The sequence below is a fragment of the Ixodes scapularis genome, unplaced genomic scaffold (genome assembly GCF_016920785.2).
Source record: "Ixodes scapularis isolate PalLabHiFi unplaced genomic scaffold, ASM1692078v2 PGA_scaffold22__2_contigs__length_789307, whole genome shotgun sequence".
Classification (NCBI taxonomy): Eukaryota; Metazoa; Arthropoda; class Arachnida; order Ixodida; family Ixodidae; genus Ixodes; species Ixodes scapularis.
This window is the reverse complement of record NW_024609849.1, coordinates 107,696-132,869: the sequence shown is the minus strand read 5'-3', so window position 1 is coordinate 132,869 and position 25,174 is coordinate 107,696. Positions and strand designations below refer to the sequence as shown.

The 25,174-nt window shown below is 48.1% G+C and overlaps 11 protein-coding genes and 2 non-coding genes across 13 annotated transcripts; 4 read left to right on the top strand and 9 right to left on the bottom strand.

Moving 5' to 3' along the window:
• Positions 1 to 2,553: 2,553 nt before the first annotated feature.
• On the bottom strand, positions 2,554 to 3,059 carry LOC120837234 (histone H2B). Its single transcript, XM_040206475.3, has one exon. The coding sequence runs from the start codon at positions 2,984 to 2,986 to the stop codon at positions 2,612 to 2,614; it is 375 nt and encodes a 124-aa protein (XP_040062409.1). The 5' UTR covers positions 2,987 to 3,059; the 3' UTR covers positions 2,554 to 2,611.
• A 174-nt stretch (positions 3,060 to 3,233) lies between these two features.
• LOC120847694 (histone H2A-like) lies at positions 3,234 to 4,251 on the top strand. The gene has a single exon (XM_040219556.3). The coding sequence runs from the start codon at positions 3,436 to 3,438 to the stop codon at positions 3,808 to 3,810; it is 375 nt and encodes a 124-aa protein (XP_040075490.2). The 5' UTR covers positions 3,234 to 3,435; the 3' UTR covers positions 3,811 to 4,251.
• Positions 4,252 to 4,332: 81 nt separating this feature from the next.
• On the bottom strand, positions 4,333 to 5,399 carry LOC120837229 (histone H3-like). The gene has a single exon (XM_040206469.2). The coding sequence runs from the start codon at positions 5,185 to 5,187 to the stop codon at positions 4,639 to 4,641; it is 549 nt and encodes a 182-aa protein (XP_040062403.2). The 5' UTR covers positions 5,188 to 5,399; the 3' UTR covers positions 4,333 to 4,638.
• Positions 5,400 to 5,495: 96 nt separating this feature from the next.
• On the top strand, positions 5,496 to 6,404 carry LOC115327904 (histone H1-III-like). Its single transcript, XM_029988934.3, has one exon. The coding sequence runs from the start codon at positions 5,727 to 5,729 to the stop codon at positions 6,345 to 6,347; it is 621 nt and encodes a 206-aa protein (XP_029844794.2). The 5' UTR covers positions 5,496 to 5,726; the 3' UTR covers positions 6,348 to 6,404.
• Positions 6,405 to 8,905: 2,501 nt separating this feature from the next.
• Positions 8,906 to 9,024, bottom strand: LOC120848559. Its single transcript, XR_006077856.1, has one exon. It is a non-coding gene; the product is annotated as a 5S ribosomal RNA (ribosomal RNA).
• Positions 9,025 to 9,231: 207 nt separating this feature from the next.
• LOC120847688 (histone H4) lies at positions 9,232 to 9,770 on the bottom strand. The gene has a single exon (XM_040219547.2). The coding sequence runs from the start codon at positions 9,596 to 9,598 to the stop codon at positions 9,287 to 9,289; it is 312 nt and encodes a 103-aa protein (XP_040075481.2). The 5' UTR covers positions 9,599 to 9,770; the 3' UTR covers positions 9,232 to 9,286.
• Positions 9,771 to 11,857: 2,087 nt separating this feature from the next.
• Positions 11,858 to 12,362, bottom strand: LOC115327907 (histone H2B). Its single transcript, XM_029988935.4, has one exon. The coding sequence runs from the start codon at positions 12,288 to 12,290 to the stop codon at positions 11,916 to 11,918; it is 375 nt and encodes a 124-aa protein (XP_029844795.2). The 5' UTR covers positions 12,291 to 12,362; the 3' UTR covers positions 11,858 to 11,915.
• Positions 12,363 to 12,537: 175 nt separating this feature from the next.
• LOC120847824 (histone H2A) lies at positions 12,538 to 13,555 on the top strand. The gene has a single exon (XM_040219706.3). It carries the CDS (start codon positions 12,740 to 12,742, stop codon positions 13,112 to 13,114), a length of 375 nt encoding a protein of 124 aa, XP_040075640.1. The 5' UTR covers positions 12,538 to 12,739; the 3' UTR covers positions 13,115 to 13,555.
• Positions 13,556 to 13,636: 81 nt separating this feature from the next.
• Positions 13,637 to 14,795, bottom strand: LOC120847833 (histone H3). The gene has a single exon (XM_040219735.2). The coding sequence runs from the start codon at positions 14,489 to 14,491 to the stop codon at positions 13,943 to 13,945; it is 549 nt and encodes a 182-aa protein (XP_040075669.2). The 5' UTR covers positions 14,492 to 14,795; the 3' UTR covers positions 13,637 to 13,942.
• Positions 14,796 to 14,817: 22 nt separating this feature from the next.
• On the top strand, positions 14,818 to 15,684 carry LOC120837262 (histone H1-III-like). Its single transcript, XM_040206507.2, has one exon. The coding sequence runs from the start codon at positions 15,031 to 15,033 to the stop codon at positions 15,649 to 15,651; it is 621 nt and encodes a 206-aa protein (XP_040062441.2). The 5' UTR covers positions 14,818 to 15,030; the 3' UTR covers positions 15,652 to 15,684.
• Positions 15,685 to 18,201: 2,517 nt separating this feature from the next.
• Positions 18,202 to 18,320, bottom strand: LOC120837279. The gene has a single exon (XR_005714841.1). It is a non-coding gene; the product is annotated as a 5S ribosomal RNA (ribosomal RNA).
• Positions 18,321 to 18,529: 209 nt separating this feature from the next.
• LOC121836266 (histone H4) lies at positions 18,530 to 18,931 on the bottom strand. Its single transcript, XM_042291119.1, has one exon. The coding sequence runs from the start codon at positions 18,892 to 18,894 to the stop codon at positions 18,583 to 18,585; it is 312 nt and encodes a 103-aa protein (XP_042147053.1). The 5' UTR covers positions 18,895 to 18,931; the 3' UTR covers positions 18,530 to 18,582.
• Positions 18,932 to 21,156: 2,225 nt separating this feature from the next.
• On the bottom strand, positions 21,157 to 22,490 carry LOC120837193 (histone H2B-like). The gene is made up of 2 exons (XM_040206428.2): positions 22,474 to 22,490; positions 21,157 to 21,656 (listed from the first exon to the last, which is right to left on the bottom strand). The coding sequence occupies exons 1-2, from the start codon at positions 22,488 to 22,490 to the stop codon at positions 21,215 to 21,217; spliced, it is 459 nt and encodes a 152-aa protein (XP_040062362.2). The 3' UTR covers positions 21,157 to 21,214.
• Positions 22,491 to 25,174: the final 2,684 nt, after the last annotated feature.

Here is a 25,174-nt window from a genome sequence, read left to right as displayed (position 1 = left end):
AAACCATAGAGGGTACGGCCTTGCCTCTTGAGCGCGTACACCACATCCATGGCCGTCACGGTCTTCCTCTTGGCGTGCTCGGTGTAGGTGACGGCATCGCGAATGACGTTCTCCAGGAAGACCTTGAGGACGCCGCGGGTCTCTTCATAGATGAGGCCGGAAATGCGCTTGACACCACCGCGGCGGGCTAGGCGACGGATTGCAGGCTTGGTGATCCCCTGGATGTTATCGCGAAGAACCTTGCGATGGCGCTTGGCACCACCCTTGCCCAGGCCCTTGCCTCTTCCAGACATGTTTGCTGCAAAAACAGGGACGGAAAACACGACCGCACCGTTCGCCTACTTCAACAAAGACTGGCGGCAATGCTCTACGGGTCCGACCAAGTGAACCCACGACGGCCTCCTCCTCTCCCGCCGACGAATGGGAGCAGTCCTGCAGCTTCGTATTGTGGCCGACAGGTGGCTGCGCACTGGAAGCAAGCGTGTGTTGATGAAATGCATGGCTTTAGCAAAGGCATTCATACACCTCGCCCATTTTGAGTCTTCATAGTTGTATGTGCAAAACATTGTTTTTTCTAGGTTCCAGGAGATATATATTTTAGCGGGATTAAGATTCGTTTTCGCTAAGTCAATGGGAGCAACATGTCAACTCAGGAGTGCCGAGCTTCGCACCGATGCAGCTAGTCAAGGGCCCGTTTTCACATGCGAATAAAAAAGAGTTTTATAAACGTTCGAGCAATCTATTCATCGGAACTTGTACAAGACACACTCTTCTCACGGCACACAAAAATTAAAGTTTCTTATCACTGGCGTTTTTAAGCGCGCAGTGCAATTCACCGCCATGGTGAGCCGGGTCGACAGCAAGTTGGGTCACCCAAGAACACAGTTTGATCAAAATATTGACTTATATAAAAGGGTCCGGTTTTAAGTGCTTATTACACGGGACGAAAAGTCTTTTTGGCTGGCAGAAAATTTGATACTGAAAAACTTTTTACCAAGCCTTCGGTCTGTTAAGAAGCAAAACCTGCCACCCGAAAGCGGCCAGTTCGTGCCGCTGCCGCGAATCGCGCAAATGAAGTAAACTAATAAAACAATTTCGTCTAAATTTAAATGCTTTTTATACCTACCGAAGAATTTCATTAGCTTTCAGAAAATATACACTTCGGTAAGCGTAAAGATATTTTTCGTTGCGTTAGAGAGCGAAACAGGCGAAGCCGTAGGGCCGGCTTCGCGCTCGGGCCGGAATTCGATCGTCCAAGATCAGGCAAAAATTAAAAATAAAAAAAAAACTACTCGCTTTAGAAGAGTCTCTTTTTCTGTGCTCTTAGCGCACACCTTTTTTTAGCGGCACACGAAATTAAGAATCTGTAGCTACGTTTTTTATTACCTTTTTTAAGCTTAAATCGACCAGCCGCCCTTAGCGCCCGAAAACTAGTTTCGGCTTCCAAGTAAGCGGTTAGATCGAAATATGAAGAAGAATAACTCCGTTTCAATTCAAATGCTTTTTACACCTATTGAAGAAGTTTATTAGCTTTCAAAAAATATATACTTCGATATGCGTAAAAATATTTTTCGTTGCGTTAGAGAGTGAAACAGGTGAAGCTGTAGAGTCCGGCGCGCGCTCGAGCCGCGATTCGATCGTCTTAAGATCAGGCAAAAATTAGAAATAAAAAGAACTACTCGCTTTAGAAAAGTCTCTTTTTCTGTGCTTTTAGCGCACACTTTTCTCTAGCGGCACACAAAATTAAGAGTCTTTATCTACCTTTTTTTAAACTTAAATCGACCAGCCACCCAGAGCGCCCGAAAACTAGAACTTGGCTTCCAAGTAAGTGGTTAGATCAATATATGAACAAAAATAACTCTGTTTAAAATCAAACGCTTTCTACACCTATTGGAGAAGTTCATTAGCTTTCGGAAAATATATATTTCGATATGCGTAAAAATATTTTTCGTTGCGTTAGAGAGGGAAACATGTGAAGCTGTAGAGTCCGGCGCGCGCTCGTGCCGCGATTCGATCGTCTAAGATCAGGCAAAAATAAAAATAAAAGTACTCGCCTTGAAAGAGTTTCTCTTTTTTGTGCTGTTAGTACACACTTTTCTTTCGCGGCACACGAGATTAAAAGCCTGTATCTACGTTTATCATTGCATTTTTTAAACTTAAAATAAGAACACTCGAATTTAAAAGCAAGTTATTTGATACAACCGTGGCTCTAAAAAGAAAAACGCTGCAACTCGAAAACACAACACTTTGGAGTATGGGCTCCCAACGGCTAAAAACCACGCGAATATATCCTTTACATACGCGAGCGATGTGCAATATTTAGGAAGGTCACTCGTGCCCTCAAAAGCAATGAAATACAATGGTTTTTTTTCACCGAAACAAAATAAACGACATCCGACTGTGGCTACAAGAAGCCAAGTTCGACTGCACAACAAGAAAAAAGACATACTCTTTGCAAACATGCGCGATGCAGAAGCACTGGGTACTCACATATTTCTTGAAAAGAGAGACACGGGAGTTGGAAGTCATCGAGAGACGGCCGTTTTGCAGGGATGAGTATGGCCCTCAAAAGGGCCGTTTGTACATACAGCAGGGAGATAGCTCCTGGGTGTTACTTGGAACTGGTGTACTTGGTGACAGCCTTGGTGCCCTCGGACACCGCATGCTTTGCCAGTTCACCCGGCAGCAGGAGCCTCACAGCTGTCTGGATCTCCCGACTCGTGATGGTCGAGCGCTTGTTGTAGTGAGCCAGCCGAGACGACTCTGCTGCGATGCGCTCGAAGATGTCGTTCACGAAGCTGTTCATGATCGACATGGCCTTGCTGGACACTCCGGTGTCGGGATGGACCTGTTTGAGCACCTTGTAGATGTAGATGCTGAAGCTCTCCTTCCTCTTGCGCCTCTTCTTCTTCTTGTCGGTGGCACGCACATTTTTCTGTGCCTTGCCCGCCTTCTTCACTGCTTTTCCGCTCGGTTGGGGGGGCATCCTCGCGCGACTTGTCTTCGGGAGAAGATCGACGTTGTTACTCGCAAAAAGATGGCGAAACAACAACTGGGGCAACCTGAAATTTTCGTTTTCTTTGCTCTTTTTATAGGTTTTCACAGCATTCTGAAAAATGTGCTCCGATTGGCCAGCATTCTAGAGCGCGGGAAACAGTGCGCTGTGATTGGAGTACGCCCAAAATAACGCTTCGCGATTGGTTGCTGCGCGAACCAATGAGCAAGCAGTTTGAAACTACAATTTTTTGGGAGAGGGTTTTGGGAGAGGAGTGCTATGAAGCAGAGGCAGTGCAAGGCGAAAACGCGCTCTTGCAGCGCCCCCCAAGCGGAGAGGACTGGCACTTCCTTTGATTTTCTGCTTCTCGATGCGCTGACTCCCTCACTCACTCAGTGTTCGTTGGTTTGTTCGGTTGTCCACTTCTCACCTCCACCAAGATGTCTGGGCGCGGAAAAGGAGGCAAGGCAAAGGGCAAGAGCAAGACCCGTTCCAGCCGCGCGGGGCTCCAGTTTCCCGTGGGAAGGATCCACCGACTACTGCGAAAGGGCAACTACGCGGAGCGAGTAGGTGCCGGTGCCCCCGTCTACTTGGCGGCCGTACTCGAGTACCTGGCTGCCGAAGTGCTCGAGCTGGCAGGAAACGCGGCCAGGGACAACAAGAAAACTAGGATCATCCCTCGACACCTGCAGCTGGCCATTCGCAACGACGAAGAGCTCAACAAGCTGCTGTCCGGCGTTACCATCGCGCAAGGAGGTGTCCTGCCCAACATCCAGGCCGTCCTCCTTCCCAAGAAGACCGAGAAGAAGGCCTAAACCATCCCGCGGCATCCGCTACAGAAAAACGGTCCTTTTCAGGACCACTCATGACTTGAGTACAGGATACTCATTTCCGTGCGCTAGTCTTCCGTGTCTCTAAACACTCGGGTATGTGCATTTAAATTTCCTTTTTGTGCATTGCCGACAGTGTTTCTCTTTCATCACCTACAGGCCTTGAATGCCACTCTTAGGCATTCTCCCATGCATAATATTTACGCTGCGTTTAATGCCAAATTCTTTCACGTGTGCGAATTGCCCGAACAAGACTTGCTGTCGGGCGCAAAGGCCAGCATTGCTTGTTATTTGAACTCGTAAAACCACCGCTGCACTGCCTCGCTTTGAGAGGATTTGAAGCTCTTTCTACGAGAGTCAACAATCGGAGCAGCATTTCCCCGAAACCGGCAGAGGGCAATAAATGTTGTGGACATCCCTCAAAAACAGATAATTACTCCACGGGTTTTTGTTGGTCGAATCTATAATCGTGATATTCGCTGATTGCTAGAAAATGAACCCTGTAATGTCTCGGGAAAGGTTTTTTTCTTCTTTATTTATTTCATTCAACAACACTTTAGAAAACAAGGAACACATGAAGGAATCGTTGGAAGCAACTGCGAACGGAGCACTTGGCACAATGCAAACTAGTTCAAAATGGGAGAATAAATAGAAAGTACTCACAGCTTTTGAACTCCTGCACTTGGAACAAGTCAGCATCGGAGATTGAGACACGGGAGGACGTCGCTTTACACATGTCCGAAAAGCATGTCTGATGTGGCCCTGAAGAGGGCCGTTTTTGTGGCGTTGCCTGCCGCTTCCAAAGAAGCGACATTAAGCGCGTTCACCGCGGATGCGACGAGCCAGCTGGATGTCCTTAGGCATGATGGTTACCCGCTTGGCGTGGATGGCACAGAGGTTGGTGTCTTCGAAGAGACCGACCAAGTAGGCCTCGCTGGCCTCCTGCAGGGCCATTACAGCCGAGCTCTGGAAGCGGAGGTCCGTCTTGAAATCTTGCGCGATCTCCCGCACTAGCCTCTGGAAGGGCAGCTTGCGGATGAGCAGCTGAGTCGACTTCTGGTAACGACGAATCTCACGCAGCGCGACCGTGCCCGGCCTGTAGCGATGCGGCTTCTTGACTCCACCGGTTGCAGGAGCACTCTTCCGGGCGGCCTTCGTAGCCAGCTGCTTGCGCGGTGCTTTTCCTCCCGTGCTCTTGCGGGCGGTCTGCTTCGTACGGGCCATTCCGAAACGTTGGGACAATAAAACGAGAGAGCTAGCAAACAGCAACACACCTCGACTCCTGACGACCAACTGCCTCAGCGCGAGTGGCGAAACTTCCTTCCCGACAAGGCCTCTCGGCCAATCAGAGAGCTTGTTCATTCTGGATGCTGTTTTGGGCAAGTTTCTTGCGAGGGACAGCGCACGTGGCTCGCTAGGACAATATTTCACGATTGAAGTGATCTAAACTTGTGGGGATAATGTGGAACCAACGTTAGAGCACAGAATCGAGCAAAAATTAGACTCCCAACCTTGTTATTTTAGAAACGGCACGGTTATAAACATTCGTTACCTTCTCCAGTGGGCCGCGCTCGCCTCTCGTCCAATCAGCGCGCTTGTTCATTCTTGGATGCTGTTTTGGGCGACTTTCTTGTGAGGGCCTATGCGCTTGGCTCCGTAAAATAATTTTTCTCGATCGAAGTAACTCAGACTTGTGAGGATAATGTGGAACCTATATTAGAGCACAGAATCGAGCAAAAATTAGACTCCAAACTTTGTTATTTTAGAAACGGCATGGTTACAAACATTCGTCACCTTCGAAGGGCTTCTCCCGGAGGTTCGCGCTCGCCTCTCTCGGCCAATGAGCGCTTGTTCTAGACGGTTTTTTTTCAGTCTCTCTCTGCTTACGATTAGAGTGGGTCATGTCCGAAGAAGTGTCCGCTCCTGCTGGGGTCGCGGCCCCCGCTGCCCTTAAGAGCCCCAAAAAGGCTTCCACGAAAGTGTCCAAGGGAAAGGCAAAGGCCGTGCCAACGCATCCCAAGGTGTCCGCAATGGTGACAGCATCCATCAGTGCGCTTAAGGAACGTGGTGGTTCATCTCTACAAGCCATCAAGAAATACATGTCTGCCAACTACAAGGTGGACGTCGAGAAGCTGTCTCCTTTCATCCGCAAGTATCTCAAGTCTGCCGTGGCTGCGGGAGCATTGGTGCAGACCAAGGGCAAGGGAGCTACCGGATCGTTCAAGCTGTCAGCCAAGTCCGACAAGCCCTCACCTGCTGCTAGGAAGCCCAAAAAGGAGGCTGGTGCTGCAAAGAAGCGCCCAGCCTCGGCAACTGCCGGTGCGGCCAGGAAGAAGAAGCCCGGGACTGCCAAGAAGTCGCCCGCAAAGAGGGCCAAGTCGGCCAAGCCCAAGTCGGCCAAGCCGAAAAAGCCAAAGGCAGAGAAGAAGGCTGCAGCACCCAAGAGCCCCAAGAAACCCAAGGCAGCAAAAAAGACCCCTGCCAAGAAGCCGGCTGCAAAGAAGGCTTCCTCCAAGAAATAGGTCTTCTCCTGGATATCCAGAGCGAAAAACAAAACGGCCCTCATCAGGGCCATAATTCGTTTGCATATCGGGGGATATGCACTTGCGTGGCATGCAGCTCCCGTGTCTCTCGCCACCTCTCTGTTCCAGCCTCGGTAAGCTGATTCCTGCTCTTTTTCAATGTGCACGAGGCATACTTGGTGTTATATTATTGTTTGTTCCCCTGTTAGCAGCATTTTATCTTTGTGTGTGGTACTCGTGAAGTCGTGGAGGCCCGCTTCACGCTCGAGCCGCGATTCGATCGCCTAAGATCAGGCGAAAATAAAAAAAAACTACTCGCTTTAGAACAGTCTTTTTTTCTGTCCCCTTAGCGCACACCTTTTTTTTGCGGCACACGAAATTAAGAATCTGTATCTACGTTTATTATTACCTCTTTTAAACTTAAATCGACCAGCCGCCCCGACCGCTTGAAAACTAGTTTTGGCTTCCAAGTAAGAGGTTAGATCGAAATATGAAGAAAAATAACTCCGTTTAAATTCAAATAATTTTTACACCTATTAGAGAAGTTCATTAGCTTTCGGAAAATATATACTTCGCTAGGCGTAAAAATATTTTTCGTTGAGTTAGAGAGTGAAACAGGTCAAGCTGTAGAGTCCGGCGCGCGCTCGAGCCGCGATTCGATCGTCCAAGATCAGGCAAAAATTAAATATAAAAAGAACTACTCGCTTCAGAAGAGTCTCTTTTTCTGTGCTCTTAGCGCACACGTTTTTTTAGCGGCACACAAAATTAAGAATCTGCATCTGCGTTTATTATTACCTTTGTTAAACTTAAATCGACCATCCACCCAGAGCGCTCGAAAACTTGGTTTGCCTTCCAAGTAAGTGGTTAGATCGAAATATGAAGAAGAATAACTACGTTTAAATTCAAATAATTTTTACACCTATTAGAGAAGTTCATTAGCTTTCGGAAAATATATACTTCGCTATGCGTAAAAATATTTTTCGTTGCGTTAGAGAGTGAAACAGGTCAAGCTGTAGAGTCCGGCGCGCGCTCGAGCCGCGATTCGATCGTCCAAGATCAGGCAAAAATTAAATATAAAAAGAACTACTCGCTTCAGAAGAGTCTCTTTTTCTGTGCTCTTAGCGCACACGTTTTTTGAGCGGCACACAAAATTAAGAATCTGCATCTGCGTTTATTATTACCTTTGTTAAACTTAGATCGACCATTCACCCAGAGCGCCCGAAAACTTGTTTTGCCTTCCAAGTAAGTGGTCAGATCGAAATATGAAGAAGAATAACTCCGTTTAAATTCAAATAATTTTTACACCTATTAGAAAAGTTCATTAGCTTTCGGAAAATATATACTTCGCTATGCGTAAAAATATTTTTCGTTGCGTTAGAGAGTGAAACAGGTCAAGCTGTAGAGTCCGGCGCGCGCTCGAGCCGCGATTCGATCGTCCAAGATCAGGCAAAAATTAAATATAAAAAGAACTACTCGCTTCAGAAGAGTCTCTTTTTCTGTGCTCTTAGCGCACACGTTTTTTTAGCGGCACACAAAATTAAGAATCTGCATCTGCGTTTATTATTACCTTTGTTAAACTTAGATCGACCATTCACCCAGAGCGCCCGAAAACTTGTTTTGCCTTCCAAGTAAGTGGTCAGATCGAAATATGAAGAAGAATAACTCCGTTTAAATTCAAATAATTTTTACACCTATTAGAGAAGTTCATTAGCTTTCGGAAAATATATACTTCGCTATGCGTAAAAATATTTTTCGTTGCGTTAGAGAGTGAAACAGGTCAAGCTGTAGAGTCCGGCGCGCGCTCGAGCCGCGATTCGATCGTCCAAGATCAGGCAAAAATTAAATATAAAAAGAACTACTCGCTTCAGAAGAGTCTCTTTTTCTGTGCTCTTAGCGCACACGTTTTTTGAGCGGCACACAAAATTAAGAATCTGCATCTGCGTTTATTATTACCTTTGTTAAACTTAGATCGACCATCCACCCAGAGCGCCCGAAAACTTGTTTTGCCTTCCAAGTAAGTGGTCAGATCGAAATATGAAGAAGAATAACTACGTTTAAATTCAAATAATTTTTGCACCTATTAGAGAAGTTCATTAGCTTTCGGAAAATATATACTTCGCCATGCGTAAAAATATTTTTCGTTGCGTTAGAGAGTGAAACAGGTCAAGCTGTAGAGTCCGGCGCGCGCTCGAGCCGCGATTCGATCGTCCAAGATCAGGCAAAAATTAAATATAAAAAGAACTACTCGCTTCAGAAGAGTCTCTTTTTCTGTGCTCTTAGCGCACACGTTTTTTGAGCGGCACACAAAATTAAGAATCTGCATCTGCGTTTATTATTACCTTTGTTAAACTTAGATCGACCATCCACCCAGAGCGCCCGAAAACTTGTTTTGCCTTCCAAGTAAGTGGTCAGATCGAAATATGAAGAAGAATAACTCCGTTTAAATTCAAATAATTTTTACACCTATTAGAGAAGTTCATTAGCTTTCAGAAAATATAAGAACTGGTACAAAAGGACACAACCCTCCAAGAGTGCAGAAAAAAAAAAAAAAAGAAAAATGCCATCAGCACTCCGTGTTCCCAGGTGGTCACCCTCCCAAGTACTGACGGAGCCCGATGCTGCTTAGCTTCGGTGATCGGACGAGAACCGGCGTATTCAGCATGGTATGGCCGATGGCAGGTACTAGGGCAACGAATGTTCGACTGCTGCCTGAGAAGATTGGTACACTCGGCTGTGGCGCACAAAATGGTAGAGACCCGCGGCAAAACAACACTCATGACAAAAGAGGAATCACTCACCCAAAGCAGTGCTTGTTTTCAGGATTACAGAGAGACACGGGAGGGAGGCGTTGGAATGAAAACCCGTTTCCAAGATAGATCGGTACTGGTTTGGCCCTGAAAAGGGCCGTTTTCGATGTGTGTCCGACGGCGAGACGGCTGTTAACCACCGAAACCATAGAGGGTACGGCCTTGCCTCTTGAGCGCGTACACCACATCCATGGCCGTCACGGTCTTCCTCTTGGCGTGCTCGGTGTAGGTGACGGCATCGCGAATGACGTTCTCCAGGAAGACCTTGAGGACGCCGCGGGTCTCTTCATAGATGAGGCCGGAAATGCGCTTGACACCACCGCGGCGGGCTAGGCGACGGATTGCAGGCTTGGTGATCCCCTGGATGTTATCGCGAAGAACCTTGCGATGGCGCTTGGCACCACCCTTGCCCAGGCCCTTGCCGCCCTTGCCTCTTCCAGACATGTTTGCTGCAAAAACAGGGACGGAAAACACGACCGCACCGTTCGCCTACTTCAACAAAGACTGGCGGCAATGCTCTACGGGTCCGACCAAGTGAACCCACGACGGCCTCCTCCTCTCCCGCCGACGAATGGGAGCAGTCCTGCAGCTTCGTATTGTGGCCGACAGGTGGCTGCGCACTGGAAGCAAGCGTGTGTTGATGAAATGCATGGCTTTAGCAGAGGCATTCATACACCTCGCCCATTTTGAGTCTTCATAGTTGTATGTGCAAAACATTGTTTTTTCTAGGTTCCAGGAGATATATATTTTAGCGGGATTAAGATTCGTTTTCGCTAAGTCAATGGGAGCAACATGTCAACTCAGGAGTGCCGAGCTTCGCACCGATGCAGCTAGTCAAGGGCCCGTTTTCACATGCGAATAAAAAAGAGTTTTATAAACGTTCGAGCAATCTATTCATCGGAACTTGTACAAGACACACTCTTCTCACGGCACACAAAAATTAAAGTTTCTTATCACTGGCGTTTTTAAGCGCGCAGTGCAATTCACCGCCATGGTGAGCCGGGTCGACAGCAAGTTGGGTCACCCAAGAACACAGTTTGATCAAAATATTGACTTATATAAAAGGGTCCGGTTTTAAGTGCTTATTACACGGGACGAAAAGTCTTTTTGGCTGGCAGAAAATTTGATACTGAAAAACTTTTTACCAAGCCTTCGGTCTGTTAAGAAGCAAAACCTGCCACCCGAAAGCGGCCAGTTCGTGCCGCTGCCGCGAATCGCGCAAATGAAGTAAACTAATAAAACAATTTCGTCTAAATTTAAATGCTTTTTATACCTACCGAAGAATTTCATTAGCTTTCAGAAAATATACACTTCGGTAAGCGTAAAGATATTTTTCGTTGCGTTAGAGAGCGAAACAGGCGAAGCCGTAGGGCCGGCTTCGCGCTCGGGCCGGAATTCGATCGTCCAAGATCAGGCAAAAATTAAAAATAAAAAAAAAACTACTCGCTTTAGAAGAGTCTCTTTTTCTGTGCTCTTAGCGCACACCTTTTTTTAGCGGCACACGAAATTAAGAATCTGTAGCTACGTTTTTTATTACCTTTTTTAAGCTTAAATCGACCAGCCGCCCTTAGCGCCCGAAAACTAGTTTCGGCTTCCAAGTAAGCGGTTAGATCGAAATATGAAGAAGAATAACTCCGTTTCAATTCAAATGCTTTTTACACCTATTGAAGAAGTTTATTAGCTTTCAAAAAATATATACTTCGATATGCGTAAAAATATTTTTCGTTGCGTTAGAGAGTGAAACAGGTGAAGCTGTAGAGTCCGGCGCGCGCTCGAGCCGCGATTCGATCGTCTTAAGATCAGGCAAAAATTAGAAATAAAAAGAACTACTCGCTTTAGAAAAGTCTCTTTTTCTGTGCTTTTAGCGCACACTTTTCTCTAGCGGCACACAAAATTAAGAGTCTTTATCTACCTTTTTTTAAACTTAAATCGACCAGCCACCCAGAGCGCCCGAAAACTAGATTTGGCTTCCAAGTAAGTGGTTAGATCAATATATGAACAAAAATAACTCTGTTTAAAATCAAACGCTTTCTACACCTATTGGAGAAGTTCATTAGCTTTCGGAAAATATATATTTCGATATGCGTAAAAATATTTTTCGTTGCGTTAGAGAGGGAAACATGTGAAGCTGTAGAGTCCGGCGCGCGCTCGTGCCGCGATTCGATCGTCTAAGATCAGGCAAAAATAAAAATAAAAGTACTCGCCTTGAAAGAGTTTCTCTTTTTTGTGCTGTTAGTACACACTTTTCTTTCGCGGCACACGAGATTAAAAGCCTGTATCTACGTTTATCATTGCATTTTTTAAACTTAAAATAAGAACACTCGAATTTAAAAGCAAGTTATTTGATACAACCGTGGCTCTAAAAAGAAAAACGCTGCAACTCGAAAACACAACACTTTGGAGTATGGGCTCCCAACGGCTAAAAACCACGCGAATATATCCTTTACATACGCGAGCGATGTGCAATATTTAGGAAGGTCACTCGTGCCCTCAAAAGCAATGAAATACAATGTTTTTTTTTCACCGAAACAAAATAAACGACATCCGACTGTGGCTACAAGAAGCCAAGTTCGACTGCACAACAAGGAAAAAGACATACTCTTTGCAAACATGCGCGATGCAGAAGCACTGGGTACTCACATATTTCTTGAAAAGAGAGACACGGGAGTTGGAAGTCATCGAGAGACGGCCGTTTTGCAGGGATGAGTATGGCCCTCAAAAGGGCCGTTTGTACATACAGCAGGGAGATAGCTCCTGGGTGTTACTTGGAACTGGTGTACTTGGTGACAGCCTTGGTGCCCTCGGACACCGCATGCTTTGCCAGTTCACCCGGCAGCAGGAGCCTCACAGCTGTCTGGATCTCCCGACTCGTGATGGTCGAGCGCTTGTTGTAGTGAGCCAGCCGAGACGACTCTGCTGCGATGCGCTCGAAGATGTCGTTCACGAAGCTGTTCATGATCGACATGGCCTTGCTGGACACTCCGCTGTCGGGATGGACCTGTTTGAGCACCTTGTAGATGTAGATGCTGAAGCTCTCCTTCCTCTTGCGCCTCTTCTTCTTCTTGTCGGTGGCACGCACATTTTTCTGTGCCTTGCCCGCCTTCTTCACTGCTTTTCCGCTCGGTTGGGGGGGCATCCTCGCGCGACTTGTCTTCGGGAGAAGATCGACGTTGTTACTCGCAAAAAGATGGCGAAACAACAACTGGGGCAACCTGAAATTTTCGTTTTCTTTGCTCTTTTTATAGGTTTTCACAGCATTCTGAAAAATGTGCTCCGATTGGCCAGCATTCTAGAGCGCGGGAAACAGTGCGCTGTGATTGGAGTACGCCCAAAATAACGCTTCGCGATTGGTTGCTGCGCGAACCAATGAGCAAGCAGTTTGAAACTACAATTTTTTGGGAGAGGGTTTTGGGAGAGGAGTGCTATGAAGCAGAGGCAGTGCAAGGCGAAAACGCGCTCTTGCAGCGCCCCCCAAGCGGAGAGGACTGGCACTTCCTTTGATTTTCTGCTTCTCGATGCGCTGACTCCCTCACTCACTCAGTGTTCGTTGGTTTGTTCGGTTGTCCACTTCTCACCTCCACCAAGATGTCTGGGCGCGGAAAAGGAGGCAAGGCAAAGGGCAAGAGCAAGACCCGTTCCAGCCGCGCGGGGCTCCAGTTTCCCGTGGGAAGGATCCACCGACTACTGCGAAAGGGCAACTACGCGGAGCGAGTAGGTGCCGGTGCCCCCGTCTACTTGGCGGCCGTACTCGAGTACCTGGCTGCCGAAGTGCTCGAGCTGGCAGGAAACGCGGCCAGGGACAACAAGAAAACTAGGATCATCCCTCGACACCTGCAGCTGGCCATTCGCAACGACGAAGAGCTCAACAAGCTGCTGTCCGGCGTTACCATCGCGCAAGGAGGTGTCCTGCCCAACATCCAGGCCGTCCTCCTTCCCAAGAAGACCGAGAAGAAGGCCTAAACCATCCCGCGGCATCCGCTACAGAAAAACGGTCCTTTTCAGGACCACTCATGACTTGAGTACAGGATACTCATTTCCGTGCGCTAGTCTTCCGTGTCTCTAAACACTCGGGTATGTGCATTTAAATTTCCTTTTTGTGCATTGCCGACAGTGTTTCTCTTTCATCACCTACAGGCCTTGAATGCCACTCTTAGGCATTCTCCCATGCATAATATTTACGCTGCGTTTAATGCCAAATTCTTTCACGTGTGCGAATTGCCCGAACAAGACTTGCTGTCGGGCGCAAAGGCCAGCATTGCTTGTTATTTGAACTCGTAAAACCACCGCTGCACTGCCTCGCTTTGAGAGGATTTGAAGCTCTTTCTACGAGAGTCAACAATCGGAGCAGCATTTCCCCGAAACCGGCAGAGGGCAATAAATGTTGTGGACATCCCTCAAAAACAGATAATTACTCCACGGGTTTTTGTTGGTCGAATCTATAATCGTGATATTCGCTGATTGCTAGAAAATGAACCCTGTAATGTCTCGGGAAAGGTTTTTTTCTTCTTTATTTATTTCATTCAACAACACTTTAGAAAACAAGGAACACATGAAGGAATCGTTGGAAGCAACTGCGAACGGAGCACTTGGCACAATGCAAACTAGTTCAAAATGGGAGAATAAATAGAAAGTACTCACAGCTTTTGAACTCCTGCACTTGGAACAAGTCAGCATCGGAGATTGAGACACGGGAGGACGTCGCTTTACACATGTCCGAAAAGCATGTCTGATGTGGCCCTGAAGAGGGCCGTTTTTGTGGCGTTGCCTGCCGCTTCCAAAGAAGCGACATTAAGCGCGTTCACCGCGGATGCGACGAGCCAGCTGGATGTCCTTAGGCATGATGGTTACCCGCTTGGCGTGGATGGCACAGAGGTTGGTGTCTTCGAAGAGACCGACCAAGTAGGCCTCGCTGGCCTCCTGCAGGGCCATTACAGCCGAGCTCTGGAAGCGGAGGTCCGTCTTGAAATCTTGCGCGATCTCCCGCACTAGCCTCTGGAAGGGCAGCTTGCGGATGAGCAGCTCAGTCGACTTCTGGTAACGACGAATCTCACGCAGCGCGACCGTGCCCGGCCTGTAGCGATGCGGCTTCTTGACTCCACCGGTTGCAGGAGCACTCTTCCGGGCGGCCTTCGTAGCCAGCTGCTTGCGCGGTGCTTTTCCTCCCGTGCTCTTGCGGGCGGTCTGCTTCGTACGGGCCATTCCGAAACGTTGGGACAATAAAACGAGAGAGCTAGCAAACAGCAACACACCTCGACTCCTGACGACCAACTGCCTCAGCGCGAGTGGCGAAACTTCCTTCCCGACAAGGCCTCTCGGCCAATCAGAGAGCTTGTTCATTCTGGATGCTGTTTTGGGCAAGTTTCTTGCGAGGGACAGCGCACGTGGCTCGCTAGGACAATATTTCACGATTGAAGTGATCTAAACTTGTGGGGATAATGTGGAACCAACGTTAGAGCACAGAATCGAGCAAAAATTAGACTCCCAACCTTGTTATTTTAGAAACGGCACGGTTATAAACATTCGTTACCTTCTCCAGTGGGCCGCGCTCGCCTCTCGTCCAATCAGCGCGCTTGTTCATTCTTGGATGCTGTTTTGGGCGACTTTCTTGCGAGGGCCTATGCGCTTGGCTCCGTAAAATAATTTTTCTCGATCGAAGTAACTCAGACTTGTGAGGATAATGTGGAACCTATATTAGAGCACAGAATCGAGCAAAAATTAGACTCCAAACTTTGTTATTTTAGAAACGGCATGGTTACAAACATTCGTCACCTTCGAAGGGCTTCTCCCGGAGGTTCGCGCTCGCCTCTCTCGGCCAATGAGCGCTTGTTCTAGACGGTTTTTTTTCAGTCTCTCTCTGCTTACGATTAGAGTGGGTCATGTCCGAAGAAGTGTCCGCTCCTGCTGGGGTCGCGGCCCCCGCTGCCCTTAAGAGCCCCAAAAAGGCTTCCACGAAAGTGTCCAAGGGAAAGGCAAAGGCCGTGCCAACGCATCCCAAGGTGTCCGCAATGGTGACAGCATCCATCAGTGCGCTTAAGGAACGTGGTGGTTCATCTCTACAAGCCATCAAGAAATACATGTCTGCCAACTACAAGGTGGACGTCGAGAAGCTGTCTCCTTTCATCCGCAAGTATCTCAAGTCTGCCGTGGCTGCGGGAGCATTGGTGCAGACCAAGGGCAAGGGAGCTACCGGATCGTTCAAGCTGTCAGCCAAGTCCGACAAGCCCTCACCTGCTGCTAGGAAGCCCAAAAAGGAGGCTGGTGCTGCAAAGAAGCGCCCAGCCTCGGCAACTGCCGGTGCGGCCAGGAAGAAGAAGCCCGGGACTGCCAAGAAGTCGCCCGCAAAGAGGGCCAAGTCGGCCAAGCCCAAGTCGGCCAAGCCGAAAAAGCCAAAGGCAGAGAAGAAGGCTGCAGCACCCAAGAGCCCCAAGAAACCCAAGGCAGCAAAAAAGACCCCTGCCAAGAAGCCGGCTGCAAAGAAGGCTTCCTCCAAGAAATAGGTCTTCTCCTGGATATCCAGAGCGAAAAACAAAACGGCCGGGCCATAATTCGTTTGCATATCGGGGGATATGCACTTGCGTGGCATGCAGCTCCCGTGTCTCTCGCCACCTCTCTGTTCCAGCCTCGGTAAGCTGATTCCTGCTCTTTTTCAATGTGCACGAGGCATACTTGGTGTTATATTATTGTTTGTTCCCCTGTTAGCAGCATTTTATCTTTGTGTGTGGTACTCGTGAAGTCGTGGAGGCCCGCTTCACGCTCGAGCCGCGATTCGATCGCCTAAGATCAGGCGAAAATAAAAAAAAACTACTCGCTTTAGAACAGTCTTTTTTTCTGTCCTCTTAGCGCACACCTTTTTTTTTGCGGCACACGAAATTAAGAATCTGTATCTACGTTTATTATTACCTCTTTTAAACTTAAATCGACCAGCCGCCCTGACCGCTTGAAAACTAGTTTTGGCTTCCAAGTAAGAGGTTAGATCGAAATATGAAGAAAAATAACTCCGTTTAAATTCAAATAATTTTTACACCTATTAGAGAAGTTCATTAGCTTTCGGAAAATATATACTTCGCTATGCGTAAAAATATTTTTCGTTGCGTTAGAGAGTGAAACAGGTCAAGCTGTAGAGTCCGGCGCGCGCTCGAGCCGCGATTCGATCGTCCAAGATCAGGCAAAAATTAAATATAAAAAGAACTACTCGCTTCAGAAGAGTCTCTTTTTCTGTGCTCTTAGCGCACACGTTTTTTTAGCGGCACACAAAATTAAGAATCTGCATCTGCGTTTATTATTACCTTTGTTAAACTTAAATCGACCATCCACCCAGAGCGCCCGAAAACTTGTTTTGCCTTCCAAGTAAGTGGTCAGATCGAAATATGAAGAAGAATAACTCCGTTTAAATTCAAATAATTTTTACACCTATTAGAGAAGTTCATTAGCTTTCGGAAAATATATACTTCGCTATGCGTAAAAATATTTTTCGTTGCGTTAGAGAGTGAAACATGTCAAGCTGTAGAGTCCGGCGCGCGCTCGAGCCGCGATTCGATCGTCCAAGATCAGGCAAAAATTAAATATAAAAAGAACTACTCGCTTCAGAAGAGTCTCTTTTTCTGTGCTCTTAGCGCACACGTTTTTTGAGCGGCACACAAAATTAAGAATCTGCATCTGCGTTTATTATTACCTTTGTTAAACTTAGATCGACCATCCACCCAGAGCGCCCGAAAACTTGTTTTGCCTTCCAAGTAAGTGGTCAGATCGAAATATGAAGAAGAATAACTCCGTTTAAATTCAAATAATTTTTACACCTATTAGAGAAGTTCATTAGCTTTCGGAAAATATATACTTCGCTATGCGTAAAAATATTTTTCGTTGCGTTAGAGAGTGAAACATGTCAAGCTGTAGAGTCCGGCGCGCGCTCGAGCCGCGATTCGATCGTCCAAGATCAGGCAAAAATTAAATATAAAAAGAACTACTCGCTTCAGAAGAGTCTCTTTTTCTGTGCTCTTAGCGCACACGTTTTTTGAGCGGCACACAAAATTAAAAATCTGCATCTGCGTTTATTATTACCTTTGTTAAACTTAGATCGACCATCCACCCAGAGCGCCCGAAAACTTGTTTTGCCTTCCAAGTAAGTGGTCAGATCGAAATATGAAGAAGAATAACTCCGTTTAAATTCAAATAATTTTTACACCTATTAGAGAAGTTCATTAGCTTTCGGAAAATATATACTTCGCTATGCGTAAAAATATTTTTCGTTGCGTTAGAGAGTGAAACATGTCAAGCTGTAGAGTCCGGCGCGCGCTCGAGCCGCGATTCGATCGTCCAAGATCAGGCAAAAATTAAATATAAAAAGAACTACTCGCTTCAGAAGAGTCTCTTTTTCTGTGCTCTTAGCGCACACGTTTTTATAGCGGCACACAAAATTAAGAATCTGCATCTGCGTTTATTATTACCTTTGTTAAACTTAAATCGACCATCCACCCAGAGCGCCCGAAAACTTGTTTTGCCTTCCAAGTAAGTGGTTAGATCGAAATATGAAGAAGAATAACTACGTTTAAATTCAAATAATTTTTACACCTATTAGAGAAGTTCATTAGCTTTCGGAAAATATATACTTCGCTATGCGTAAAAATATTTTTCGTTGCGTTAGAGAGTGAAACAGGTCAAGCTGTAGAGTCCGGCGCGCGCTCGAGCCGCGATTCGATCGTCCAAGATCAGGCAAAAATTAAATATAAAAAGAACTACTCGCTTCAGAAGAGTCTCTTTTTCTGTGCTCTTAGCGCACACGTTTTTTTAGCGGCACACAAAATTAAGAATCTGCATCTGCGTTTAATATTACCTTTTTAAACTCAAATCGACCATCCACCCAGAGCGCCCGAAAACTTGTTTTGCCTTCCAAGTAAGTGGTTAGATCAAAATATGAAGAAGAATAACTCCGTTTAAATTCAAATAATTTTTACACCTATTAGAGAAGTTCATTAGCTTTCAGAAAATATAAGAACTGGTACAAAAGGACACAACCCTCCAAGAGAGCAGAAAAAAAAAAAAAAGAAAAATGCCATCAGCACTCCGTGTTCCCAGGTGGTCACCCTCCCAAGTACTGACGGAGCCCGATGCTGCTTAGCTTCGGTGATCGGACGAGAACCGGCGTATTCAGCATGGTATGGCCGATGGCAGGTACTAGGGCAACGAATGTTCGACTGCTGCCTGAGAAGATTGGTACACTCGGCTGTGGCGCACAAAATGGTAGAGACCCGCGGCAAAACAACACTCATGACAAAAGAGGAATCACTCACCCAAAGCAGTGCTTGTTTTCAGGATTACAGAGAGACACGGGAGGGAGGCGTTGGAATGAAAACCCGTTTCCAAGATAGATCGGTACTGGTTTGGCCCTGAAAAGGGCCGTTTTCGATGTGTGTCCGACGGCGAGACGGCTGTTAACCACCGAAACCATAGAGGGTACGGCCTTGCCTCTTGAGCGCGTACACCACATCCATGGCCGTCACGGTCTTCCTCTTGGCGTGCTCGGTGTAGGTGACGGCATCGCGAATGACGTTCTCCAGGAAGACCTTGAGGACGCCGCGGGTCTCTTCATAGATGAGGCCGGAAATGCGCTTGACACCACCGCGGCGGGCTAGGCGACGGATTGCAGGCTTGGTGATCCCCTGGATGTTATCGCGAAGAACCTTGCGATGGCGCTTGGCACCACCCTTGCCCAGGCCCTTGCCGCCCTTGCCTCTTCCAGACATGTTTGCTGCAAAAACAGGGACGGAAAACACGACCGCACCGTTCACCTACTTCAACAAAGACTGGCGGCAATGCTCTACGGGTCCGACCAAGTGAACCCACGACGGCCTCCTCCTCTCCCGCCGACGAATGGGAGCAGTCCTGCAGCTTCGTATTGTGGCCGACAGGTGGCTGCGCACTGGAAGCAAGCGTGTGTTGATGAAATGCATGGCTTTAGCAAAGGCATTCATACACCTCGCCCATTTTGAGTCTTCATAGTTGTATGTGCAAAACATTGTTTTTTCTAGGTTCCAGGAGATATATATTTTAGCGGGATTAAGATTCGTTTTCGCTAAGTCAATGGGAGAAACATGTCAACTCAGGAGTGCCGAGCTTCGCACCGATGCAGCTAGTCAAGGGCCCGTTTTCACATGCGAATAAAAAAGAGTTTTATAAACGTTCAAGCAATCTATTCATCGGAACTTGTACAAGACACACTCTTCTCACGGCACACAAAAATTAAAGTTTCTTATCACTGGCGTTTTTAAGCGCGCAGTGCAATTCACCGCCATGGTGAGCCGGGTCGACAGCAAGTTGGGTCACCCAAGAACATAGTTTGATCAAAATATTGACTTATATAAAAGGGTCCGGTTTTAAGTGCTTATTACACGGGACGAAAAGTCTTTTTGGCTGGCAGAAAATTTGATACTGAAAAACTTTTTACCAAGCCTTCGGTCTGTTAAGAAGCAAAACCTGCCACCCGAAAGCGGCCAGTTCGTGCCGCTGCCGCGAATCGCGCAAATGAAGTAAAGTAATAAAACGATTTCGTCTAAATTCAAATGCTTTTTACACCTACCGAAGAATTTCATTAGCTTTCAGAAAATATACACTTCGGTAAGCGTAAAGATATTTTTCGTTGCGTTAGAGAGCGAAACAGGCGAAGCCGTAGGGCCGGCTTCGCGCTCGGGCCGGAATTCGATCGTCCAAGATCAGGCAAAAATTAAAAATAAAAAAAAAACTACTCGCTTTAGAAGAGTCTCTTTTTCTGTGCTCTTAGCGCACACCTTTTTTTAGCGGCACACGAAATTAAGAATCTGTAGCTACGTTTTTTATTACCTTTTTTAAGCTTAAATCGACCAGCCGCCCTTAGCGCCCGAAAACTAGTTTCGGCTTCCAAGTAAGCGGTTAGATCGAAATATGAAGAAGAATAACTCCGTTTCAATTCAAATGCTTTTTACACCTATTGAAGAAGTTTATTAGCTTTCAAAAAATATATACTTCGATATGCGTAAAAATATTTTTCGTTGCGTTAGAGAGTGAAACAGGTGAAGCTGTAGAGTCCGGCGCGCGCTCGAGCCGCGATTCGATCGTCTTAAGATCAGGCAAAAATTAGAAATAAAAAGAACTACTCGCTTTAGAAAAGTCTCTTTTTCTGTGCTTTTAGCGCACACTTTTCTCTAGCGGCACACAAAATTAAGAGTCTTTATCTACCTTTTTTTAAACTTAAATCGACCAGCCACCCAGAGCGCCCGAAAACTAGATTTGGCTTCCAAGTAAGTGGTTAGATCAATATATGAACAAAAATAACTCTGTTTAAAATCAAACGCTTTCTACACCTATTGGAGAAGTTCATTAGCTTTCGGAAAATATATATTTCGATATGCGTAAAAATATTTTTCGTTGCGTTAGAGAGGGAAACATGTGAAGCTGTAGAGTCCGGCGCGCGCTCGTGCCGCGATTCGATCGTCTAAGATCAGGCAAAAATAAAAATAAAAGTACTCGCCTTAAAAGAGTTTCTCTTTTTTGTGCTGTTAGTACACACTTTTCTTTCGCAGCACACGAGATTAAAAGCCTGTATCTACGTTTATCATTGCATTTTTTAAACTTAAAATAAGAACACTCGAATTTAAAAGCAAGTTATTTGATACAACCGTGGCTCTAAAAAGAAAAACGCTGCCACTCGAAAACACAACACTTTGGAGTATGGGCTCCCAACGGCTAAAAACCACGCGAATATATCCTTTACATACGCGAGCGATGTGCAATATTTAGGAAGGTCACTCGTGCCCTCAAAAGCAATGAAATACAATGTTTGTTTTTTTTCACCGAAACAAAATAAACGACATCCGACTGTGGCTACAAGAAGCCAAGTTCGACTGCACAACAAGAAAAAAGACATACTCTTTGCAAACATGCGCGATGCAGAAGCACTGGGTACTCACATATTTCTTGAAAAGAGAGACACGGGAGTTGGAAGTCATCGAGAGACGGCCGTTTTGCAGGGATGAGTATGGCCCTCAAAAGGGCCGTTTGTACATACAGCAGGGAGATAGCTCCTGGGTGTTACTTGGAACTGGTGTACTTGGTGACAGCCTTGGTGCCCTCGGACACCGCATGCTTTGCCAGTTCACCCGGCAGCAGGAGCCTCACAGCTGTCTGGATCTCCCGACTCGTGATGGTCGAGCGCTTGTTGTAGTGAGCCAGCCGAGACGACTCTGCTGCGATGCGCTCGAAGATGTCGTTCACGAAGCTGTTCATGATCGACATGGCCTTGCTGGACACTCCGGTGTCGGGATGGACCTGTTTGAGCACCTTGTAGATGTAGATGCTGAAGCTCTCCTTCCTCTTGCGCCTCTTCTTCTTCTTGTCGGTGGCACGCACATTTTTCTGTGCCTTGCCCGCCTTCTTCACTGCTTTTCCGCTCGGTTGGGGGGGGCATCCTCGCGCGACTTGTCTTCGGGAGAAGATCGACGTTGTTACTCGCAAAAAGATGGCGAAACAACAACTGGGGCAACCTGAAATTTTGAGAGAGAGAGAGAAGTCTTGCAAAAGAGGAAAAACCATCGTTGGAGTTACAGCCATGGGCCGAACGGTCATCGTTGGATTGGGGGAAGGGAAGGGGATAAAAGCTGATAGAAGAAAAAATTGTGAAAAAAGAGAGAGGGAGGTTGTTTCGCCAAAGCCGACAAGCGGGGCGCGAGGAGCCACAGAAAGTGGCTGGCAGAAAAGGGGGCGGAGCCGAGGAAGGAAGGAGATCCTTTAAATGTCCGAGTGTCTTGTCCAGAAGCCTGTAGCACATCTTCACAGAGTCCAGGGTGAACGAATCGGGTTCGGCACGCGGTGTCCGAATTTCCAAGCACTGTCACCAGTCACACCAACACCAAGTTTCCCAGTATTCCGAGCCAAAGTGCAATGGGTCGGCGAGCATCTCTCTGCTGCATGTATACACAACACGGCGTTGCGAAAGGATTGGGGGGAACATTAATAGATTCCGTTCCCTCAACAGGGGCGGTCGAGCCTATTGTATGCATAAGGGACATTCCGCAGAGTGCTACGGAATGACATTCTTTGCCTGTGTTTGGCTGAGTGACCCACGCGATTTAACGCGTGGTTCACCAAACGCAAAGGTAGAAATTACTTGTATGGCATTTTCTGAAAATGCCTGACCCTTGGCATGCCTAGGGTTTACTAGCTTCCGAATCTATCATTCGAAAAATTTTCACGGCTGGGCGAGGTTAGTTCCTGCCCATTAAAAGGAAAAAAAAAAGAATTCCGAATTTGTTATTCGAAACCCGGACTCAGTAAGGTTATTCCTTGCCCGCGAGAGAAGAATCAACATAAATAAGAAAAATGGCACGGCGCCAGAGCGGGACAGCGCGCGGGGAGACTGTTTTGCCAAAGCAAAAGGGGCCCCGCGCGAGGGGCAGACCTGGCGAGAATAAAGAATAGAAAAGCAAAACGCCGGAGGGAAGCTATCAGTTAGGATTTGCACAAAGAGCAGTCCCTGCTGCCAGGCAGGAAAGAAGAGTTCAAAAAATAAAAGCTAAAAGCAGACAAAGAACGCGAGAGAGAGGCTGTCAATCAAGTCGTGCGCGAAGGACGCACCCGACAAGAAGCGAAGCCAGGGAAAGAAAAGTTAACCAATACAGCCTAAAAGTGTTAAGTGGGTCAGGGGGCCCACGCGAGGGGTGGCCCAGCGCGCGCGTTCCAAGAGGAGCTATCAGTTAGAACTTGTACAAAGAGTCCTCCCCGCCGAAGGCAGGAAAGAAAAATAAAACTAAAAGCCAAAAAGCAGACGGAAAACGCGAGAGAGAGGCCGTCAAACAAGTCCGGCGCCAAGAACGTACCGGTCGAGAAGCAAAGCCAAAGAAGAAAAGAAAACCAATACAGTCTAAGAGTGTTAAGTGGGTCAGGGGGCCCACGCAAGGGGTGGCCCAGCGCGCGCGTTCCAAGAGGAGCTATCAGTTAGAACTTGTACAAAGAGTCCTCCCCGCCGAAGGCAGGAAAGAAAAATAAAACTAAAAGCCAAGAAGCAGACGGAAAACGCGAGAGAGAGGCTGTCAAAACAAGTCCGGCGCCAAGAACGTACCGGGCAAGAAGCGAAGCCAAAGAAAGAAAGATAAACAATACAGTCTAAAAGAGTTAAGTGGTTCAGGGGGCCCTCACAAAGGGTGGGCCTGCGCGCGCGCGTTCTAAGTGGAAGGCAGTTAAGTAAACAGAAAGAAAAGAGAGGCTGAGTCTAAAGAGGAGGCTACAAGAAAGGAGAGAGAAAAAATAACAGCCGGGGGTGCAGCGCGAGGGAGAACCAAGGCGAATAAAGTAAAGAGAAGAAAAACGCGAGAGAGGAGCTGTCAATCAGCTCGGCAGCAAGGAGGAGAGATTACGGGAGAGGAGGACGCGACGCCCTGCAGGCCCTGCCTGGATAGCGATCGCGTCCCCCTCCACCACGCGACCGGCGGAGAAACCGAGTTTCCCCGAAGGAGGGAAAGGAGGAGCGTTTTCGGCGGGCGGGCAGCAGCGCCAGGCCAGGCCTTCCTAGTGGGGTGAGCTTTCCCCGAAGCTCTGCGGCTGTCGTCTGCTACAGATCCTTTGTCTCTTGCGCGACCGTTGCAGCCTAGATCTCGCCGGCCAGCCCCGTCTCGACGAGGAATCCTGCGAGCGCTGTTAGGGCACTTTGCGCCGCCTTACCTTGCGGTCTGATTAGAGTTTCAAAGCTGTTCGTGCTACATCCAAGAGTGATGTAGCGACGAAACAATCGCTCACGTTCCTCGCCGAAGTCCGGGCACTCGCGGAGGAGATGATCGGCGTCCGCGACGGCCGCCGCGCATCTCGGGCAGCTTCGGTCGCCGTCGGCTCGCCACCTCGCTCTGTAGTCGGGGGTGAAGGCGCTGCTCGTGCGCAGCCTGTGGATCACCGCCGCTTCGCCTCGCCGCATGTTCCTCGGGGGCCTCGGGGGCAGGGGCCCGTGCTCGAGCTCGGGGTGGCGGGCTGCCACCACTCTTCTGACCAACAGGCGTGCATCGGAGAAGGCCGGGACCTCGGAGATCGGGTATGCAGGATCCTCCTGCGCTTCGGCGGCAAGGCGATCTGCTCTTTCATTACCTGCTATTCCACAGTGTGCAGGAACCCATTGGAAGGCCAGCGTCCATCCCCGGCGCTGCAGCTCGATGGCTTTTTGGGCCACCACCTTGGCCAGTGCTGGGGCCCTGTCCAGGTTCTTCAGGAGTCCGAGAGCAGCCTTGGAGTCACAGAGTATCACCAGGCGGTCTGGCTGCCCCTCGGTGTCCACGATGGACAGTGCCAGGATCAGCGCCGCCAGCTCAGCTGTCGTGGAGGTCGCCTGGAAAGAGAGCCTCTCGGCGGCCGTGCGGCCGGTGTCCTCCGACACGGCCGCGGCGCTGGCCGAGTGGCTCGCCGGATTTACAGACCCGTCCGTGAACGTCTTCGCCCAGCCCAGGAAGTGCTCGTGGATATGATGCTCCGCGTGCTGCCTCGCCGTCGTCTCAGCCATGTGCCTCTTTGGTGCATCGAGACCTGCGTTCAGTTCGACTCGCAGCGGGGGCTCCTCGCTCGGTGGTGGTGGTGTAGGGTTGTTCCCCGGGCCGCCCGCGATCCGAAAAAGTTCCCTCGCGTGCGCGGCGAGTTGGGACCGTGTGCGTTGTAAAATACGCTGGGGCAGCCCGGTTGTGCCCCTCGACTCACCGATCCGGATGAGGTGCCGCATCGCTCGTTCGGCCGCTGCGAGTCTTACCGTGGTGACGCCTGCATCGTTCAGTGTGTGGCGCGAGGAGGCCGTGCGGGGGACTCCGAGGCAGACGCGAAGTGCAGTGCGTTGCATCCGTTCGAGCAGTTCCCACTGGTTCTCTGTGAGTGTTAGTAGCGGCAGTGCGTACAGTGCGCGAGAAAGAATCAATCCCTTGTAGAGGGTCAACAGCATACCCTGTGAGGTTCCGCGGCGAGTACCTGCAAGCATTTGGATTATACGCGCGTGGCGTCGGCACTTACGGATTACCTCTGCAACCG

Coding starts and splice junctions, on each gene's coding strand:
- LOC120837234 (XM_040206475.3), bottom strand. CDS start 2,986: ATGCCCCCCCAACCGAGCGGAAAAGCAGTGAAGAAGGCGGGCAAGGCA.
- LOC120847694 (XM_040219556.3), top strand. CDS start 3,436: ATGTCTGGGCGCGGAAAAGGAGGCAAGGCAAAGGGCAAGAGCAAGACC.
- LOC120837229 (XM_040206469.2), bottom strand. CDS start 5,187: ATGAACAAGCTCTCTGATTGGCCGAGAGGCCTTGTCGGGAAGGAAGTT.
- LOC115327904 (XM_029988934.3), top strand. CDS start 5,727: ATGTCCGAAGAAGTGTCCGCTCCTGCTGGGGTCGCGGCCCCCGCTGCC.
- LOC120847688 (XM_040219547.2), bottom strand. CDS start 9,598: ATGTCTGGAAGAGGCAAGGGCGGCAAGGGCCTGGGCAAGGGTGGTGCC.
- LOC115327907 (XM_029988935.4), bottom strand. CDS start 12,290: ATGCCCCCCCAACCGAGCGGAAAAGCAGTGAAGAAGGCGGGCAAGGCA.
- LOC120847824 (XM_040219706.3), top strand. CDS start 12,740: ATGTCTGGGCGCGGAAAAGGAGGCAAGGCAAAGGGCAAGAGCAAGACC.
- LOC120847833 (XM_040219735.2), bottom strand. CDS start 14,491: ATGAACAAGCTCTCTGATTGGCCGAGAGGCCTTGTCGGGAAGGAAGTT.
- LOC120837262 (XM_040206507.2), top strand. CDS start 15,031: ATGTCCGAAGAAGTGTCCGCTCCTGCTGGGGTCGCGGCCCCCGCTGCC.
- LOC121836266 (XM_042291119.1), bottom strand. CDS start 18,894: ATGTCTGGAAGAGGCAAGGGCGGCAAGGGCCTGGGCAAGGGTGGTGCC.